The 17,777-nt window shown below is 49.7% G+C and overlaps 1 protein-coding gene across 4 annotated transcripts in view; it reads right to left on the bottom strand.

The window, feature by feature from the left end:
• Positions 1–17,337, bottom strand: part of Slc2a5 (solute carrier family 2 member 5) — a 34,724-nt gene extending 17,387 nt beyond the window's left edge. The window contains exons 1-4 of one of the 4 annotated variants that reach the window (XM_037203197.1): positions 17,168–17,337; positions 12,785–13,015; positions 6,031–6,107; positions 120–218 (exon numbers count right to left, since the gene is read on the bottom strand). In XM_037203197.1, the coding sequence (XP_037059092.1) occupies positions 120–218; positions 6,031–6,060 (129 nt within the window). In that variant the 5' untranslated portion in view covers positions 6,061–6,107; positions 12,785–13,015; positions 17,168–17,337. Of the gene's footprint in view, positions 1–119; positions 219–6,030; positions 6,108–6,759; positions 8,074–12,784; positions 13,016–17,167 lie in introns of those variants that run through there. The other 3 variants (XM_037203198.1, XM_028858464.2, XM_028858465.2) reach the window with 3 other exon arrangements.
• Between the last annotated feature and the right edge of the window lie 440 nt (positions 17,338–17,777).

The raw sequence follows: 17,777 nt of genomic DNA, 5'->3' as shown, positions 1-17,777 counted from the left end.
GACTTTCCTCTCCTTTCCCTTCAAGGGTCGGCTGTGTTTGCTCTCTGGGGACCACGTGCGCCCCTAAGCCCCTCCCTGCGCCAGCAGCTCTGGCTCACTTACCACAGTGACCTACCTACCTCTGACGGTGAGTTGACGGCAGCCACGTTGTACCCATATTGGAAGGATGAACCAAAGGCAGCTATCAGTGTTGCCAGGGCAAGCACCAGGGTCAGCTTCTGTGAGAGGTAGGGTGGATGTCAGGGAGGGGTCAAGAGCGGCCCCCTGCTCTACGTCCAGTGTGCACACGGCCACTCTAACATCACCCTTGGTCTTCCAGCTACTCTCTATCCAAAGACTGACCCACTGAGGCTAGAACAGGCTCTCATCCAGGCGCTCCTCCAACCCCTGTGTTACCCAGACTGTTCTCCAACTCCTCAGCTCAAACAATCCTCCTGCCTCAACCTCCTGAGTAGCCGGAACTTCCAGCAAGAACCTCTGCAGCCGACTCACTACAACTGGCTCCATACAGCTGCAGCTGGCCCTCTGTACCTCACATACCAGGAGTACCTGTGTGTGGGTCTGTATGTGTGTGTGCATGCGTGTGTGCGTGCACCAGGGCACCCATGTGTGGGTCTCTGTGTGTGTGTGCACTAGGAGCACCTGTGTGTTGGTCTACATGTGTGTGTATGTGTGTGTGTATGTGTGTGTGTGTGTGCACTAGGGTACCTATGTGTGGGTCTGTGTGTATGTATGTATGTGTGTGTGTGTGTGTGTGTGTGTGTGTGCACACCAGGAACACCTGTGTGGGGGTCTTTGTGTGTTTGTGTGTGTGTGCACCAGGAACACTTGTGTGTGGGTCTGTGCTTGTGTGTGCACCAGGAGCACCTGTGTGTGGGTCTGTGCTTGTGTGTGCACCAGGAGCACCTGTGTATGTGCACCAGGAGCACTTGTGTGTGTACACCAGGAGCACCTATGTGTGGGTCTGTGTGTGTGCACCAGGGACACCTGTGTATGTGTACCAGGAGCACCTGTGTGTGGGTCTGTGTGTGTGTACCAGGAGCACCTGTGTGTGGGTCTGTGTGTGTGCCTGGTTTAATCGGCTGCTGCTGGCTGGCTGGCTGGCTGTGTGGATTGGACATTGACTGGGTCTTGTACATGCTCATAAAGCTTTTCACCACCACTTAGGGGCTTGTGTTGTGTTGTTTTGAGACAGGTCTTGTTAAGTTTCCCAGGCTGGCCTTGAATTTTTTGATTCTCTTGTCTCAGCCTCCCTGAGTTCTAGCCTTATTGTAGGTGTGAACTACATGTCTCTCTCTCTCTCTCTCTCTCTCTCTCTCTCTCTCTCTCTCTCTTTCTCTCTCTCTCATTCTTTCTCTCTCTCTTTGAGACATATCTCTTTACACAGTCTTGGCTGTTCTGGAACTCACCATGTGGACCATGCCAGGTGGCCTTGAACTCATAGAGATCTGCCTGCCTCTGCCTCTGGAGTGCTGGGATTAAAGGTGTGTGCCACCACACCTAGCCCATGAACTTTCAAGAACAGGTCTTGATGATGGAAAAGTTCTTAGAAGAGTTCTAGGCTCTCCTGTCTCTGCCTCTAGCTCCAGAGATTTCTCTCAATCTCCAAGAAGTGAGCTGTGTGGTCTAGGGGCCCTCACAGCAGAGTTATCTCTCTCTTCCTCAGAAGTAGGTCCCCAACAATCACTGCCTTTTTAAGATAAGGACCTAACAATGGATGCCACAATCCAAAAGAAAAAGTCATTGAGTCAACCCCATGAGCATTCCTTCACTGCTGACCTGCTGCTTTTTTTTTTTTTTAAGGTTTATTTATTTATTATGTATATAGTGCTCTGTCTGCATGTATGCCTGCGGGCCAGGAGAGGGCACCAGGTCTCATTACAGATGGTTGTGAGCTATCATGTGGTTGTTTGGAATTGAACTCAAGACCTCTGGAAGAACAGCCAATGCTCTTCACCTCTGAGTCATCTCTCCAGCCCCGACCTGTTGCTTTTAAAAACTAAATTTATAGCTGAGTGATGGTAGTGCACACACCTTTAGTACCAGCACTCAGGAGGCAGAGGCAGGTGGATCTCTGCAAGTTTGAGGCCAGCTTGGTCTACAGAGTGAGTTCCAGGACAGCCAAAGCTATGCAGAGAAACCCTGTCTTGGGGAAAAAAGAAAACGATTTATTTTAATCATGTGTATGGGTTTGTATGTGGGCATGTGAACATGAATATAGGCGCTCAAAGAGGCCAGAAGTGCCAGATCCACTGGACCTGGACTTATAGCTGTGAGCTGTCCAATGTGGGTGCTGGGATTGAACTTGTGTCCTTTGGAAGAGCAGGAGGCATTCTTAATGCTGAGCCATCTCTTCAGCCTCTTGGCTGATGTTTAATTCTCTGAGGAGGAGTGTAGCTCGTGAAACCACATCCTACCTATGATACCAAAACTGACCAGTTTTTGCCCCCAAGCTGGGTCCTTCCTCCTTTTCCCTCCTGGAACTAGAGGGCCAATGAGACTGAGGGCCAACTAGCAATGAAAAGACTTTTAGTCTTGGTCGAAGTAGGGAAAAAATTTACAAATTAATCTCCCCTTTACCTATTATTTTGAGATGGGTAGAGGGTTTCGTCAAGTTGACGAGGTTGACCTTGCACTCTCTCTGTAGCCCAGGCTTCCACTGAATCAGTGTTCCTTGTGCCCCAGTCTTCCAAAGAGCAGGCAGGTCTGGCTTGTCTTTATGGTGTGCAGCAGGGTGTTTACAAACACTTTGTAAAATGTAGCACAGTCATCTCATCACTACACTGGCCACACATAGTTACCTGTTGTTTGAATCTTAGATGGTCTTTTAATAAAATAACCCAGAGCCAGATATCAGGGTGAAAACTGAAAGATCAGAGAAGCAGAGCAGCCAGCCACTGGTTCTTACCTCTTCAAAATCCTCAGCCTAAAGAGAGTGAGTTCCTGTTTCCTCACGCCTTATAGATCTTTCTCTGCCCTGCCATATCACTTCCTGGGATTAAAGGCATGTGGGCTTCCCAAGCAAAGGCAAGAGATCTCAAGTGCTGGGATTAAGGGTGTGTGCCACCACTGCCTGGCTCTGTTTCTCTCCTATACTGGATCAATCTCATGGAGTCCAGTGTGGCCTTGAACTCATAGAGATCCAGATGGATCTCTGTGTCCCAGTGATAGGATTAAAGGTGTGTGCCACCACTGCCTGACCTCTATGTCTAATCTAGTGGCTGGCTCTGTCCTCTGATCCTCAGGCAAGTTTATTAGGGTACACACTATATCACCACAGTTACCTTTGCCTATATGTGTGGTGAAGATGTATAAAATGCACTCAGTGACTCTCACGAACCCAAGGAGGACTAGCTGCAATCAGTATGGCCAGCATGCTGCACACCACTGCATCACTAACTGCGATCACAGGCCCTGACATGCAGCTCCAGGGCTCGCTCATCCCCCGCCCAACAGAAACTTTGAACTCTTGAGCAGATCGCCCATTACCTCTTCCCCAGGACCCTGGCAACCGCTCTTGGGTCTGCACCCGCGTCTGCTAATGCAGCTTGTGTCCTGTGCCTGACTCTGCCACTCGGCCTGACCATCCAGGCACAAAGCAATAGGACTCTCCTTATTTTTTGAGAGCGGTGAACTACATCTTTACATGGTCGAACGCTGCCATGTCACCTGAGTTACAGTCTCAGCTCAGCTTGCTTTTTCCTTTTTCCTCCTTTCAAGGAGAAGGAGGAAAAGAATTTGGGGCTAGGACATAGCTCAGTGACAGGGCAATTGCTGAGCATGGACGAGACCCTAGATTCCCTCCTCAGCACCCCACTCTCCCCAGATTACTGGGGAAACATCTTGAGGCCTAAGTAAAGTACCCACCATTGGGACTGGCCCTGTTGGATTGATTCAAGAACACGGGGAAGGAGGCACCGCAAGCCCCAGCTGATCGATAGTAAGTATCACACGTGGGTGGGCTCAGTAGTCAGTTAATACGGAACAATGAGGAGCTAGGGAGGACAGAGGACAAGGGATACCGTCCAGGACACTAACGTAGCTGTGGCAGAGACACTTCACAAAACATGTCCTCATTGTCCAAAGCACTAGCTTGTAGGAAAAAGAAGAAGATCTATTCAACAGTTCTTAAGTAATTTTGAGGCCTGAGCTGCACAGCTACTGAGGGACAGCTGGGACCTACTGATGTCCGGCATCTTCCCAGAAGACCATGCGGCCTCTGCCTCCCTGGTTTCTCCTAATCCTCCGGGCTTCATGCCTGGCTTCACACCCGGACAGTGAGGGGCAGACAGTTGAGGTCAGCCGTGCCCCATGCTGGTGGCTTCCTGAGTTGTTTCCCTCCACCAAGAGTCATCTGCAGAGCGCACCACGTGGGGACACCCCCATTCTTCCCTGTTCCCCTTTAGCAGCAGGCACAGCATCTCTTGTGACCCCAGACTTCACATTCTTAGCCTCAGGTGCCTTCCTATCAAATACAGGCGATGGCACCTGACCTGTCAAACACTTTCTCAGCTGTGACAATCCCAGACAGGTTTCGCAGCATCACAGGCCTGTAATCTCAGCCACCTGGGAAGCTGAGGGAGGAGGATCACAAGTTCAAGGCCAGTTTAGACCATTTAGAGAGCCCCTATTTTAAATTGAAAGGGAGAAAGTGGCTGGGGGTGTAGTTCAGTGGTAGAGCACTTGCCTAGCATGCATGAGGCTCTGGGTTAAGTTCCCAGCACTGGAAAATCAACAAACAAAACAAGATAATCCAAGAGAAGCCCCTGGGTAAATGCTGAACTGGTGATTCTGGTTTGCAGGGAGGGGTTGATTTTGCCCTCTAGAGGACATTTGTTTATCACACCAGGAATAAAGTGGGGAGAGGCTGGGATGTTCCTCATCACACGAGACAGCCCCAGAGATATCCCGCGCCCAGTTTCAATAGTGAGGTCAGCCACAGGATAAACCAAGCAGAAATATGGACGGGAGCATTCTCTCCTGGCCAGACACTTCACGTGCATTGTGTTCTGGCACCAGGAGGGGGAGGGGCTATCAGTCCATTTTATAGGCGAGGAGACACTAAAAGAGTTAATAAGGTGAGACGGCACACACCTACAAACTAGCACTCGGGACGTAGAGGCAGGAGGATCAGGATCTTGAGGCCAGCCTCAGTGGTACAAACTGTCTCAATAACTACATTGCTGCAATTAAATACCTGGCCAAAGTCTTAGCTACAGCTCAGATGGGACGGAGCTGGACCCAAGGACAGGCGCTTTTCCCTCCCAAACCCACGTCCGCTCTATGCGCTGCAGACCTTGCTTCCAGACCGTATGCTTTACGGACCTCAATAAAAAATATCTTACACAAATGCACACCTCTCCCCTCCCACTTATGAGCAAATGCTACTGGGAAATGCACTACTGAAATTAAATTAAAATTTTAATTATTTTAAAATTTTAAAATGCAAATTCCTTGAAAGTGAATGTTGATTGATTCATGTTACCTTCTTGGCACTGCAAATTTTCCTCAGTCAAAGAAAGCTACACCTAGCCCACAGCTAACCTGTGTGTTTGGAACAGAAGAAAAAAATTTTTTTTTAATTTTTTGAGACAGGGTCTCTATCTCAGGCTGACTTTGAATTCCCTTTGTAGCCAAGGTTAACCTCAAACTCCTTATCCTCCGACCTCTACTTCCCACGTGCTAAGACTCAGATGTGTGCAGGTACACCTGGTTGAAAATCCGGACTTCACACATCCTAGGTGAGCACTCTACGAGTTGAACCACACCCCCAGGCGTGGGGTTATTTCTCAACAGCTGTCCCAGTGCCATGATTCCCAATGGGCATCTGTCTATAAACATCAAGCTACTACTCTAAAGCCCAGCTGTTGGTGGGCTTCTGAGCAGGGGCCCTTTCCAGACAGTGCATCCAGCTGAGGGCAGGCTCCATCCAGCTGAGTGAGGGCAGGCTCCACAACACCAGAGCCCCAGGGATTTCCAAGGAAAGCTGAGCAGGTCCACAGCCCTGGCTGCTACCAACCACACACTCACCCCTTCCTTCTCCCGATCGTCTTTCTCCATCGTTGCTCTGCAAGGGCAGCCGGCAGCTCAGCTCCTCAAAGTGCCAGCTGTGCCGTGTGGAGAGAGAAGACATTTAGATTGCACTTTGGTCATGCCAACTCCCAGCCAATTGCATTTTTATTGCCAGTCTAAATCAGAATAACCCTTTCGGGCACCGAGAAACTGCCCCCTCCTTTCACTTCTGCTTTTTAAGTTAAGCGTCTAGAGTCTGGCTAAACCAATGTGTCCCCTGAAATTGCGGGCTCAGCGTGGCACCCAGGAGAGACAGCCCTCGGTGTTTCCCCACTGCTCAAGTTTCCCGCAGTCATGTTCTTGAAGAGTGACTAGGAAGGTTATTTCTATCTGGAACACATGGACACAAGCAGCTGTCACTTGCCTAACACCACACTAGACAGTGGAGCAACAGATGGGGCTGTGGAGACTCAGCAGGGCGGTCCCCACCCCGTGCTCCACAGCCAAGCAGCCCTCGTGGAGTCAGTTTTTGCCCAAGCAACCATGCCCGAACTATTATTAATATTACCTTTACTATTACTATTATCATTGGTGCTGGAGACCGAGCTGAGTGCGTGAGGTCTAGTACTGAGCTGTGCCCTGGCCCCAAGGAACACTTTCTAAGGAGAAATTTATATTTCGTCTTTTTAAGGAACTCTGAGTGGCCCGGAGAGACACACTTCTCACTCTTGGGAAAGCAGTAAATACCTGTACTCTTCCTTAGCAGGGCAGGATAAGTCACCAGAGGCTGGTCTGGGTCCAGCAGTCTGCCCACAGCCTGGCCACTGCCGCTCCTGCACTCAGCACGTGTTCAGCCACGGGGCTGGCCTGGCCAAGTGGCCAGAATCCAGAGCAAAGTCCCCCCAGGCCCGCAGATTTTCGTCCTAGGCATGCTCTTTGATTTATTTGCGTGGCTCAAGTCCAATCAACAGACATCTTTCTCCCTCTCCTTCACCCTTCAGCAGTTTATTCGGAGCCCACTACGAATCCAGGAATGTAGGTCCACTCAAGTGGCAATGGACAGTGGAGACGGCTCCCTTCAGCAAAACTTCTGTTTTCTTCCTACTCAACTCCAACACGAGGGTCTTCAACAAAGGCGTGGCAGGACCAGAGCTTTCCATATATTTTAAAGAGTTTGAAAAAGACCCTCCAAAAAATGCATGTAAATTGAGGATGGTTGGTGGTGTCACTTACTTGGGGGTGAGAAGTGAGATACAGAAAGGGAAAAAAAAGTAAGTTTGCAGTTTGGGGCGCGTAGAGACCAAAGCCAGCTTCTTAGCCACCAGCTTTTTCTCTTCTCTCTGCCTGTTTTGCGGTAAGAAGGGATCTGAAAGCGGGGGTGGGGGTGGGGAGTTCAATCCCTGCCTCGACTTCTCCAACAGGGCAGGCGCAGGTCTGTGTTCAGACCCTCAGAGAATATCCAGCCGGTATCTGGTTCCCGCGCAGTCGCAGCTCTGCGTGACCAACCAACGTTCATGCTCACTCAGTCTCAAGGGCACGCGGCTGAGCTGAGCCGGGGCAGAGGGGGTACGCAGGATGGGGCCGCGCTTCTGTCTGGTCCTCCTCATCCTGGATGGTCCTTCGTGCCCCAACCGCAGCCTGCCCACAGGAATCAGGGCCATTGGCCCAAGGGCACTTTCGGGGTACTCCTGGAGGCTGTTCTCTAGACACGTCTTTTGTGTTCCCTGAAAACCTGTCCTGACTCTCAGGACGCAGCCATGCCTCAGCTAACAGACTCTGGAGCTGGAAGGAGGGCAGTGGGTACTCTTGGGGACACAGCACCCTGGGTGCTTCTGGCCTGGGAGCGCGTGGATCTTCTTGGTTTTCAAACTGCCCTCTCTGGTTACCTCCCCTGCTCCCCAGTCAGTGGCAGATGGATTCGGCCTGCTGAGCTTTCCCTGGCCATCCTGCCCTTGCTTCTGTGGCTTCTGGATAAGGAAGGAAATCTGCCACTGTATTTTAGCTTTGGGATTTATTTTTATGCTCTTATTTATTCATTTTTGTTTTAAGACAAGGTCTCGTTCTGTAGTCCAGGCTGTTCTGGAATCCACTATATAGCTCAGGCTGGCCTTGAACCTGAGAGGATCCTGCCTCAGCTTCCCAAATGTTGGGGTCACCCACGAGTCTGAACTAGCAGCTCAACTGTCAGAGGTTTTAAAGGCCTTAACAAACACCACCGATGAACTCAGGTGTGGGAGGCCAACTGCTCCCACATTTTATTTATCCCAGGGTACTTTTTTTTTTTTTTCGAGGCAGGGTTTCTCTGTGTAGTTTTGGCACCTTTCCTGGAACTCACTCTGTAGACCAGGCTGGCCTCGAACTCACAGAGATCTGCCTAGCTCTGCCTCCCGAATGCTGGGATTAAAGGCACCCCAGGGTACTCTTGAGGAGAAAGGGATAAAAGATTTAGACAGAAGGATGGGGAAGAGAAACAGATAGAAACACAGGGTAGCCTCAGGAGGGCCTGAATCCTTATCCACTGGCCCCTTCTGTCGCTTCTAAAGGGCTATTTATAGGAATGCCAAGGGTGGAGCAAAAGACCTCCCCTAGCACAGCCGAGTGCAGACCCTTCCAATCACCTGGTAACCACATGCATGGTCAAGCCATCCTCTAATGCAGCCCTGCTGGGTGAAGCAAGCTCGGATCTCCCTAGGAAACCTTTGTGACCTCCACACTCATGGACATTTGGGTGAGTTACAGATCACAGAAGGAGGCATGCGGAGGGAACACATATGACTAATATTTCCAGTAACTTGACCTGTGTTTCGGAGCCATCTCTGATAAGAGCCAGAGGGTTAAAGGGAAAAAGTGGTGTGACTCAGGTGCAGTACCTGGGTGACTCCCTCCTCTCCAGGAGGCAGTTTTGATCCACTGTGGGGGACAATAGGGGACACCAAAGCCACCAAACGTCCTCTCAGACCTTTCACATTGTTTCCAAAATGTTTTTTTTTTTTTTTTTTTTTTTTTTTCCGACAGGGTTTCTCTGTGTAGCTTTGCGCCTTTCCTGGAGCTCACTTGGTAGCCCAGGCTGGCCTCGAACTCACAGAGATCCGCCTGGCTCTGCCTCCCGAGTGCTGGGATTAAAGGCGTGCGCCACCACCGCCCGGCTCCAAAATGTTTTAAAAGATTCATTTATTTCATTTTATGCGTGTGTGTTCTCATGAGTTTGCTTCTGTGTGTGTGTGTGTGTGTTTGTGTGTGTGTGTGTGTGTGTGTGTGTGTGTGTGTGTGTGTACCACGTGCGTGCCTGGTGCCTGCCAAGGTCAGAAGAGGGCAACAGATCCCCCAGAACTAGAGTTACCTGATGGTTAAGAGCTACCATGTGGGTGCCAGAAACCAGACCTGGCCCCCGACAAGAGCACGCGCTCTTAACTGCTGAGCCATCTCTCCAGCCCTCGTGTTGCTTCTAAATGGTGAAGGAACTTTGCCCAGAATTCTGGGATGAAGATTTAGGTCTCAGATCTCAATTCCAAAATCATGATTAGTACCACAGCACAGAAACTGTCCACACACAGTTCTAGAATAAGTCTCGCCTGGTGTGGTCACAGCTCTTAATGCCAGCACCTGGGAGGTGGAGGCAGGTGGATCAAGGTCATACTTGGATAGACAGCCTGGGCTGTGTGAGACCTTATCTAAAACAAAAAACAAGTAAGAAAGGAAAGGATGTCGGGGAGAGAAGGAAATCTTAGAGTCTGGGAGCTGCTTTTTCTGGGCTGTGAGTTTATGTAGGATTTTCCTTTTTTTTTTTTTTCATTTTTCTTTATTTAGAAACTTTCTACTCATTCTACATACCACTCACAGATCCCATGATTTTCCTTTTATTCAGTGTTTTTATTTACTGGGCCTTTTATACCAGAGAGGAGAGGCAATGGGTACAAAAATAGCCGTGGCCTCTTGGGGCTCAGATTCTCACTGGGGAAACAGAATGTCCTAGTTGACTTCCTATGCGGTGATAAAGACTATGACCAAGGGAACTTAGGGAGGAGAGGGTTTAGTCCGTCTCCTGGTGACAGCACCCTTGAGGGAAGCCAAGGGAGAGACTCAAGTGAAACCTAGAATAGGAACCGAGCAGAGACCATGGAGGAACAGTTTACTGTCTGGTCTCCATGGCTCGCCTTTTTAATACATCCCAGGACCACTTGCCCAAAGGTGGCACCACCCATGATCACCTCCCACATCAATTACTGTTATTCAAGAAACAATATTCAAGCCCCACAGACTTGCCCACAAGCCAATCAGATGAGGGTGTTTGAGGTCAGTCTTCCCATCCATTGACAAAAAAACTAAGCAGCGTACGGAGTTTAGTCACATGAGCATATTGGGCAACTCAGGGCTATTAATGGCTCTTGGCAGGGGCGGGGAGGGGTTGGGCATGGAAGTAGGGGGAGATGAAGAGTGCTCTGGCAGTGGTGGGTGCCAGAAGGGGGCAGCATGCACGAAGAGCATGCGTGTTGCAATGAAGGAATTGCAACATCAGGTTGTCTGAAGTGCATAAAGGGAACAGGAGGAGCAGTGAGGGGAGACTGGCAGGATGGCGGGTGTGGGAGACCCCCTCCCACTTTTACCCCAGGGCACTCTTGAGGAAGGAGAAGTGAGAAATATTTAGATAGAAGGATAGAGGGGAGAGAGTCAGATAGAAACACAGGATAGCTCGGGAGGGCCTGGATCCTTATCCACCGGCCCCCTCTGTCTCTTCTAAAGGGCTTTTTAAAGGAATGCCAAGGGCAGGACAAAAGCCCTCCCCTTGCTAGATCAAAGCCTACTTCACAGCCAAGTGCAGACCCTTCCGGACACCTGGTAACCACGCACGTGGTCAATCCATCCCCTTATGCAGCCCTGCTGGGTAAAGCAAGCTCAGATCTCACTAAACCTCTGTGGACTCCCACAGGCAGGCAGACACCTGTCAGGGCTTGTAGCCTTGCCTTCTTTATCTTTTTGTTTTGTTTTTATTTTTAAGACAGAATCTCTCTACACAGCCCTGGCTATCCAGAAACTCACTATGTAGATAAGGCTGGCCTCAAACTAACAGAGATCCGACTGCCTCCTCCTGAGTTCAGAAACTTGCTTTTAGGAACGTAGAGAAGGCATTAAGAATCTGGGAGAAGCTGGGTGTCCTGATTTCCTTTCTGTTGCTGTGATAAAACACCCTGACCAAAAGCAACTTAGGGGAGAAGTTTATTTGGCTTATACTTCTGGGTCACAGTCCATCACTGGGGGGAAATCAGGGCAGGAACTCAGTCAGTAATCAGTCACATCACAGTCACAGTCAAAGGCAGAGAATCAAATGCACCCAAGCTGCCTGCTGGTCTCATGTAACTTTCCCCTCTTCTGTATAGTGCAGGAGTCCTGCCTAGGGAATGGTGTTGCCCACGATGGACAGGGACTTCCCATGTCAATCCACAATCAAGACAGTCCCCTAAAGACATGCCCACAGGCCTGATCTGGGCACTTCTTCAGCTGAGGCTCTTGTCTCAGATGATTCTAGGTTGACACAAATATGGCATTTAAAACTAACCATCACACTGGGCATCATGGTACATATCTATATCTCTACATAGCTCTATATCCCTACACTGGGAATGCTGAGATGGGAAGATTTGAGTAGCATCCAGTCTGGACTATATACTGAGACTTGGCCTCAAAGATGTTTGGGAAGGTAACTGGGAGTGTTGTTCAGATGCCCATCATGAATGAGGCCCTGGGTTCACCTGCACACTGTAAATGGGGAAGAAAAAGTTTAATAAAATGATACAAAGTGTGATTTTTGGTAGAGGTTGTTTTTTTGAAAAAGATTTTAATTTTTTATTTATTTTAATTTTTATATCTATGAGTGTTTGCCTGCATGTATGTATGTGTACCATGTGGCCTGGTGCCCAAGGAAGCCAAGCAGAGGATGTCAGACCCCTTAAAATAGGAGTTAAAGATGGTTGTGAGCCACCATGTGGGTGCTGGGAACTGAACCCGGGTCCTTTGGAAGAGCAGCCAGTGCTCTTAACTTCTGAATCATGCCTCCAGTCCCTTGATGCTTTTCTCATATAACCCAGGTTGGCCTAAAACTCCATATGTAGTGAAGATGATCTGAAACTCCTGGTCCCCCTGCCTCCACCTCAGAGTGCTGGGATTACATGTCTCACCTAACTGGTGGAAGTGTGAAGAGAGGACACCCCCACATACAGGCTTTGTTCTGATTCTACCCTAATTTTCCACACTGGTGTAGTGCTCACAGCTCTTGCCACTGAGCAACACCGCCACCTCTTCAGATTTTAAAGCCAAGGACACAGTATTCTCCTGGCAGTGAGTGGCCCGAGGACCCTGGTGTGCTGATGGATGCAGATGGAGGTTTTCCAGCTTCTACCTTATCACAATTGCAATCACTTTCTTTTGCATTCCAATTATAGAGCATTCTAGTCAGCAGCAACCAACGCATCTCTCCTTACGTCGTTATCTTTCTGGGCCATGGGGCAGCATGGCAGGTTATGCAGCAGCATGCATGCACAGCATCGTGGACAGCCCTGGATGCCTGGGGGCACAAACTGAGGCGGGCATGTGCTGGAGGTTGCTCTGAGGCAGGGACTGGCAGAGGTCCGCAGTCGGCATGATAAGGAGAGGGTCATAACGAGGTCCAAGCGTGCACATCTGTTCTTCAGCTGGGCTGTTGGGTTGCACCTTGTCTAGAGAGGGCTTGACCTGAGAAGTCTGAAGTCCAATGCCTGTCCAAAGTGCCTGCTCTCACCTGTGGCCTGTCCCCAGCTGTGTACCGCAAGGGTGTGTCCCCGGCCATGGGAACCCAAGTCCAAAACGGTGAGTAATGAAGGAGGGGGCCAGGAGTCTGCTCTGTCATCCCTCCAGCAGCTGTCCACGCTTCTGACCCATGTCTCCGAAGCAGGGAGGCTGCCGTCCGCACTCTGACTCGGCACCTGGAGTGGAAGTTCCCGAGGCATGACCAGCTTACTATGTTCTTTCCCTAAGAACAGAATGTGACCTCGTCTATCATAGAGTACAGCACAGCACAGAAGTTCCTCAGAATTGTGGGCCCAGAGCATGAGTCAGGTCGTTACCGTTCCTCAGCAATAGGCCTGGATTCTTTTTATTTGTTTATCTATTTTAAAGATTTATTTATTATGTATAGTGTTCTGCCTGCATGTTTGCCTGCATGCCAGAAGAGGGCACCAGATCTCATTCTAGATGGTTGTGAGCCACCTTGTGGGTGCTGGAAATTGAACTCAGGACCTCTGGAAGAGCAGCCAGTGGTCTTAACTGCTGAGCCGTCTCTAGCCTGGGCATGGCTTCTGATAATTAAGCACGTCCTCTTTGTTTTAAATAACTGTGGTGGTATTGTGTTCCCTAAAATATTGTGCACCCTAATAAACTTATCTGGGGTCAGAGACAGAATAGCCACTAGATACAGAGGCTAGAAAATGGTGGCACTCACACCTTTAATCCTAGCATTCCAGAGGTAGAAATCCCTCTGGATTTCTGTGAGTTCAAGGCCACATTGGTGACTCACACCTTTAATCCCAGAAAGCGAGCCTTTAATCCCAGGGAGTGGTGGTAGAAAGCAGAAAGGTATATAAGGCGTGAGGACCAGAAACTAGAAGCATTTGGCTGGTTAAGCATTTGGCTGGTTAAGCTTTCAGGTTTCTAGCAGCATAGTTCAGCTGAGAGCCATTCGGATATGAGGACACAGAGGCTTCCAGTCTGAGGAAACAAGACCAGCTGAGAAGTTGGCCAGGTGAGGTTAGCTGTGGCTTGTTCTGGTTCTCTGATCTTCCAGTTCACCCCAATACCTAGCCTCAGGTTTGATTTTATTAATAAGACCTGTTAAGATTCCTGCTACAAATACTCACTTGTTTTCTTTAAGATTTATTGTTTTTAGTTTTATTTGTGTGTGCATGCACACATGTCACAGGTGTGCAGGTGCCCTTGGAGGCCAGAGGGGTCCACTTCTCTTGGAGCTGAAGTTACAAGTGGCTGACAGATGCCTGACATTGGTGTTAGAAACCCAACTCGAGTCTTCTGGAAGGGCAGGAAATACCTTTAACCATGGAGCCGTCTCGTTAGCCACCCCACCCTCCAATGCCAGCACGTTTCAACTGTGGTTAAAAAATACATAAGGGCTATATATCTTAATTTATTTATTGACTTTGTTGACTTTTTTTATTTGAATGTGTGTGTGGTGCACGTGCATGTGTGTACATATGCTGTGGAAGCCAGAAGACAAGCTGGGCATCATTCTCAGAAACACTGCCCACCTCCTCTGAGAGGAAGCATCTCATCGGCCTGGAGCTCACAACTTAGGCTAGACTGGCTGGCTAGCCAGCTCCAGGAATCCTCCTGTCTCCACCTCCTCAGTTTTTCACAGGAGTTCTGTGGATTGAACTTGGGTACTCATGCTTGCAAGACAAATACTTAATGACTGAAATACCTCTCTAGCCTTTTAGCCTTCTTATGGTTATGTTGGGGGATAGAACCCAGATCTGCCTTGGACAGGTTAGGCAAGTGTTCTATCTGTAGGATATAGCTGCTGGTTTGGAGTTTTGGGGCCAGGGTCTCAGGATGTACCCTCGCCTGGTGAGAACTCATAACTCTCTGGCCTCAACTTCCTCAATATTGGGATTACAGGTGTGTACCACCTCAGTCATCTTAAAACACTTTATAATTTTTTTAATGTGTAAGGGTGTTTTGCCTGCATGTGTACCTGTGTACCGTATAGGTGATATATTTGAGAAAGCCAGAGGAGGGCCCTGGATCCCCTGGAACTGGAGTTACAGATGGTTGTGAGCTGCCAAGTGCTGGGAGTGGAACCAGGGTCCTGTAGAGGAGCGGCCAGTGCTCTCAGCCTGTGAGCTGTCGGTCCCGCCCCACCTTCGCGTTTGAATGGGTTCATTCCAGGGATGGGATGCTGCCGTTTGAATGGGTTCATTCCAGGGATGGGATGCTGCCTAGAGGCAGAGCGCTTGCCAAGCGTGCATGTTGCCAGGGTTTGATCCCCAGCATCGCAAAGCAAGCAAATCATTGCTATTTGCCGTTGGAGGGAGGACATCTGGGGGGGGGGGCTAGAGGGAGGAAAGGAAGGGGGAAAGTGACATAATTCTATTTCAATAAAAACATATTTTAAGGGCTGGAGAGATGGCTCAGAGGTTAAGAGCACTGGCTGCTCTTCCAGAGGACCTGGGTTCAATTCCCAGCAACAACAGGGTGGCTCACAGCCATCTATAACGAGATCTGGTACCCTGTTCCGGCATACAGGCACACATGGAGGCAGAACATTGTATACATAATAAATAAATAATAAATCTTTAAAAAAATATTGTAAAAAAGCATAATGCTAATTAAAAAAATCTGCACAGAAGACTGCCACATGATTCCATTTAGACGGGACCTTAGGAGGCAGAGGTAGGCATGGCTTACATCTCTTCAGGGAAGGGCTCCTCATCATGCTATGTGAGAGCTTCAGTTAACTGCTGTGTGGCACTGTGTGCTTCAGGGCCACAGGAGGGCAGGACAGGAAGTGCACACATGTTCCCCTGCAGCAGTGTGAAATCTTCAAATCAGCCCACAGATCAGCAGGCATTACAACCCTAGAGCCCTGCCACGTTGTCCACCATTCACCAGCACAGGGCAGAGCTAAGTCCAGATAATCTGTCTTCCATTTCCCACCATTTCACAGCTGGGGAGGACGTGTTGTGGAAGCTGGCAGCATTGTGGGGGGGCCACACGGCTCCCCTTTGCATCCAAACTATGAGCAACAGCCCCACACCCTTAGGGCTCCTGGAAGTGGGAGTTCCTCCAGGTGGCTGGGTCTGTAGGCCATACCACCGCAGGGGTTGTTGGAAAGGCAGTGGTATTGCCAAGTCTAGCTGAGCGTAGTGAGGAACACCTTTAACCCCTTAGAGGCTGAGGTAGAAGGATCAAGCAAGTTCAGGTCCTGTCTGGGTGGACTATAGAATGAATCCCAGGCTAGCCTGGGTAACTTAGTGAGACCCTGTCTCTAAGAAGGCCAGGCAATGGGGCCTGAGAAGGCCCCACAAATATGACAGGTTCCTAATGACTCAGTTAAGAACTAGGCCTCAGTTCCTGCCTCTTGAAACTGGACAGGCAGTTTCTGAGGAAGCCAGAAAAGGGCAATTATTCACCAAGGGCCTACACCACCACCACCCTACCCCACCATGCCCACCCCCACCCCCAGCAAGGACGAGGGGAACTGCTCTCACCAGGCGGGAGCCCACCCATAGTTTCTAAGGCAATAACCAAATAAGGACAGAGCCTGAGACTTGTTCAAACCTGCTCAAAAAGAGAAAAACTATAACCTTAGCCAACCCCTGCTAGCCCTGACCAATCAGGAGCGTACTCATATGATTGCCACTCATGTAAGCCAATCCAAGATCGAATGGCCTCACCCCTTTAGCATTCCTTCTGTTGTGTATAAAGGGAGCCTGCAAGCATCTCTGGGGGTCACCATTTTGTCTTTGTCACGGATATGTGGCCCCAGCATGCTGGAGAATTAAATGCTCTTGCTGATTGCATACGTGTGTCAGTGTTCACTCTCGTGGGCCCTAACAGTCTCAAACCGTTAAAAGAGGGTCACCCAGCAGCAGGCGCTTGGCTAGATGGGTGGCTCACTCCTCAGTACTGCAAATATGCCTGTGATCCTACCTCCAGGGAGGCTGGAGATTATACAGAGGCCTAGATTATACAGCAAGTCCAGGAGATGGGGAGAGAGAGAGAGAGAGAGAGAGAGAGAGACAGAGAGAGAGACAGAGAGAGAGGCCAGGAGGGGCTGCAGCTCAGTGGCAGAGCTCTTACCTAGCATCTGTATGAACCTGGCTTTGATCCTCCAATACTGCAGATCTTGGCTATGAGACACTCAGACCTCCAGTTGGTTAAGACTGACACAAACAAGAGGAGCATTGCCCTCTGCTTTTCCTGAACGTCACCCACCAATAATTCCAAGTTGGGTACGGTGGCACAAGCTGGTCATACCAGCACTGGGAAGCCCCAGCAGGAAGGTGACCAGGAGTTCCAGGCCTGCCTGAACTATACAGAATGAGACCCTGACTCAAAACATCCAAAACAAATTCCTCCCAGATCTATGCCCAGCCTACGGCCGACTCACCCTCAAGGCTCTCTCTCCTCCGTGCTCCTCCAGCAGATCCTGAGAGAAGTCTCATGCAGGTCTGTGCTTCCTCCTGGGATGGTAGCCAAGGGGGTGACGAAGGGAAGAGGCAGGTTTGTTCCCCTCGGCCCAGGGAGCCGCTCTCTCTGGCATCTTATCTGCATAAAGGCAGACCGGAGCAAGAAAACATACCTGCCTTGTACCTCCACCCTGCACGCTCAAGGTCTACACAAAGGAAGACTGCCAGAGGCTGGGGTGTGGTGGTACGTGCATGCCATAATCCCAGCAACAGAGACAGGAGGACGCTTGATTCTGAAGCTTGATTGAAGTCCAGGCAACAGAGTGAAAAAAAAAAAGTTATCTGAGTATAGTGGTGCACACCTGTAATCTCAGCTCTGGGGAGGTAGAGGCAGAGGGATCATGAGTTCAAGGCCATCCTTAGCTATATAGTGAGTTTGAGGCCAGCCTGGGCTATATGAGAGCCTGTCTCAATAACCATGTCTCAGTTTGCTTTCTATTGCTGTGACAAAATGACCAAATGCAACTTGAGGAGGAAAGGGCTATTTCATCTTCCAGCTACAGGCCATCATGGAGGGACATCGGGGCAGGG

This window comes from Peromyscus leucopus, chromosome 2, assembly GCF_004664715.2.
Source record: "Peromyscus leucopus breed LL Stock chromosome 2, UCI_PerLeu_2.1, whole genome shotgun sequence".
NCBI classification, from domain to species: domain Eukaryota; kingdom Metazoa; phylum Chordata; class Mammalia; order Rodentia; family Cricetidae; genus Peromyscus; species Peromyscus leucopus.
The sequence above is the reverse complement of the archived record's forward strand: the minus strand, read 5'-3'. Positions and strand labels throughout refer to the sequence as shown.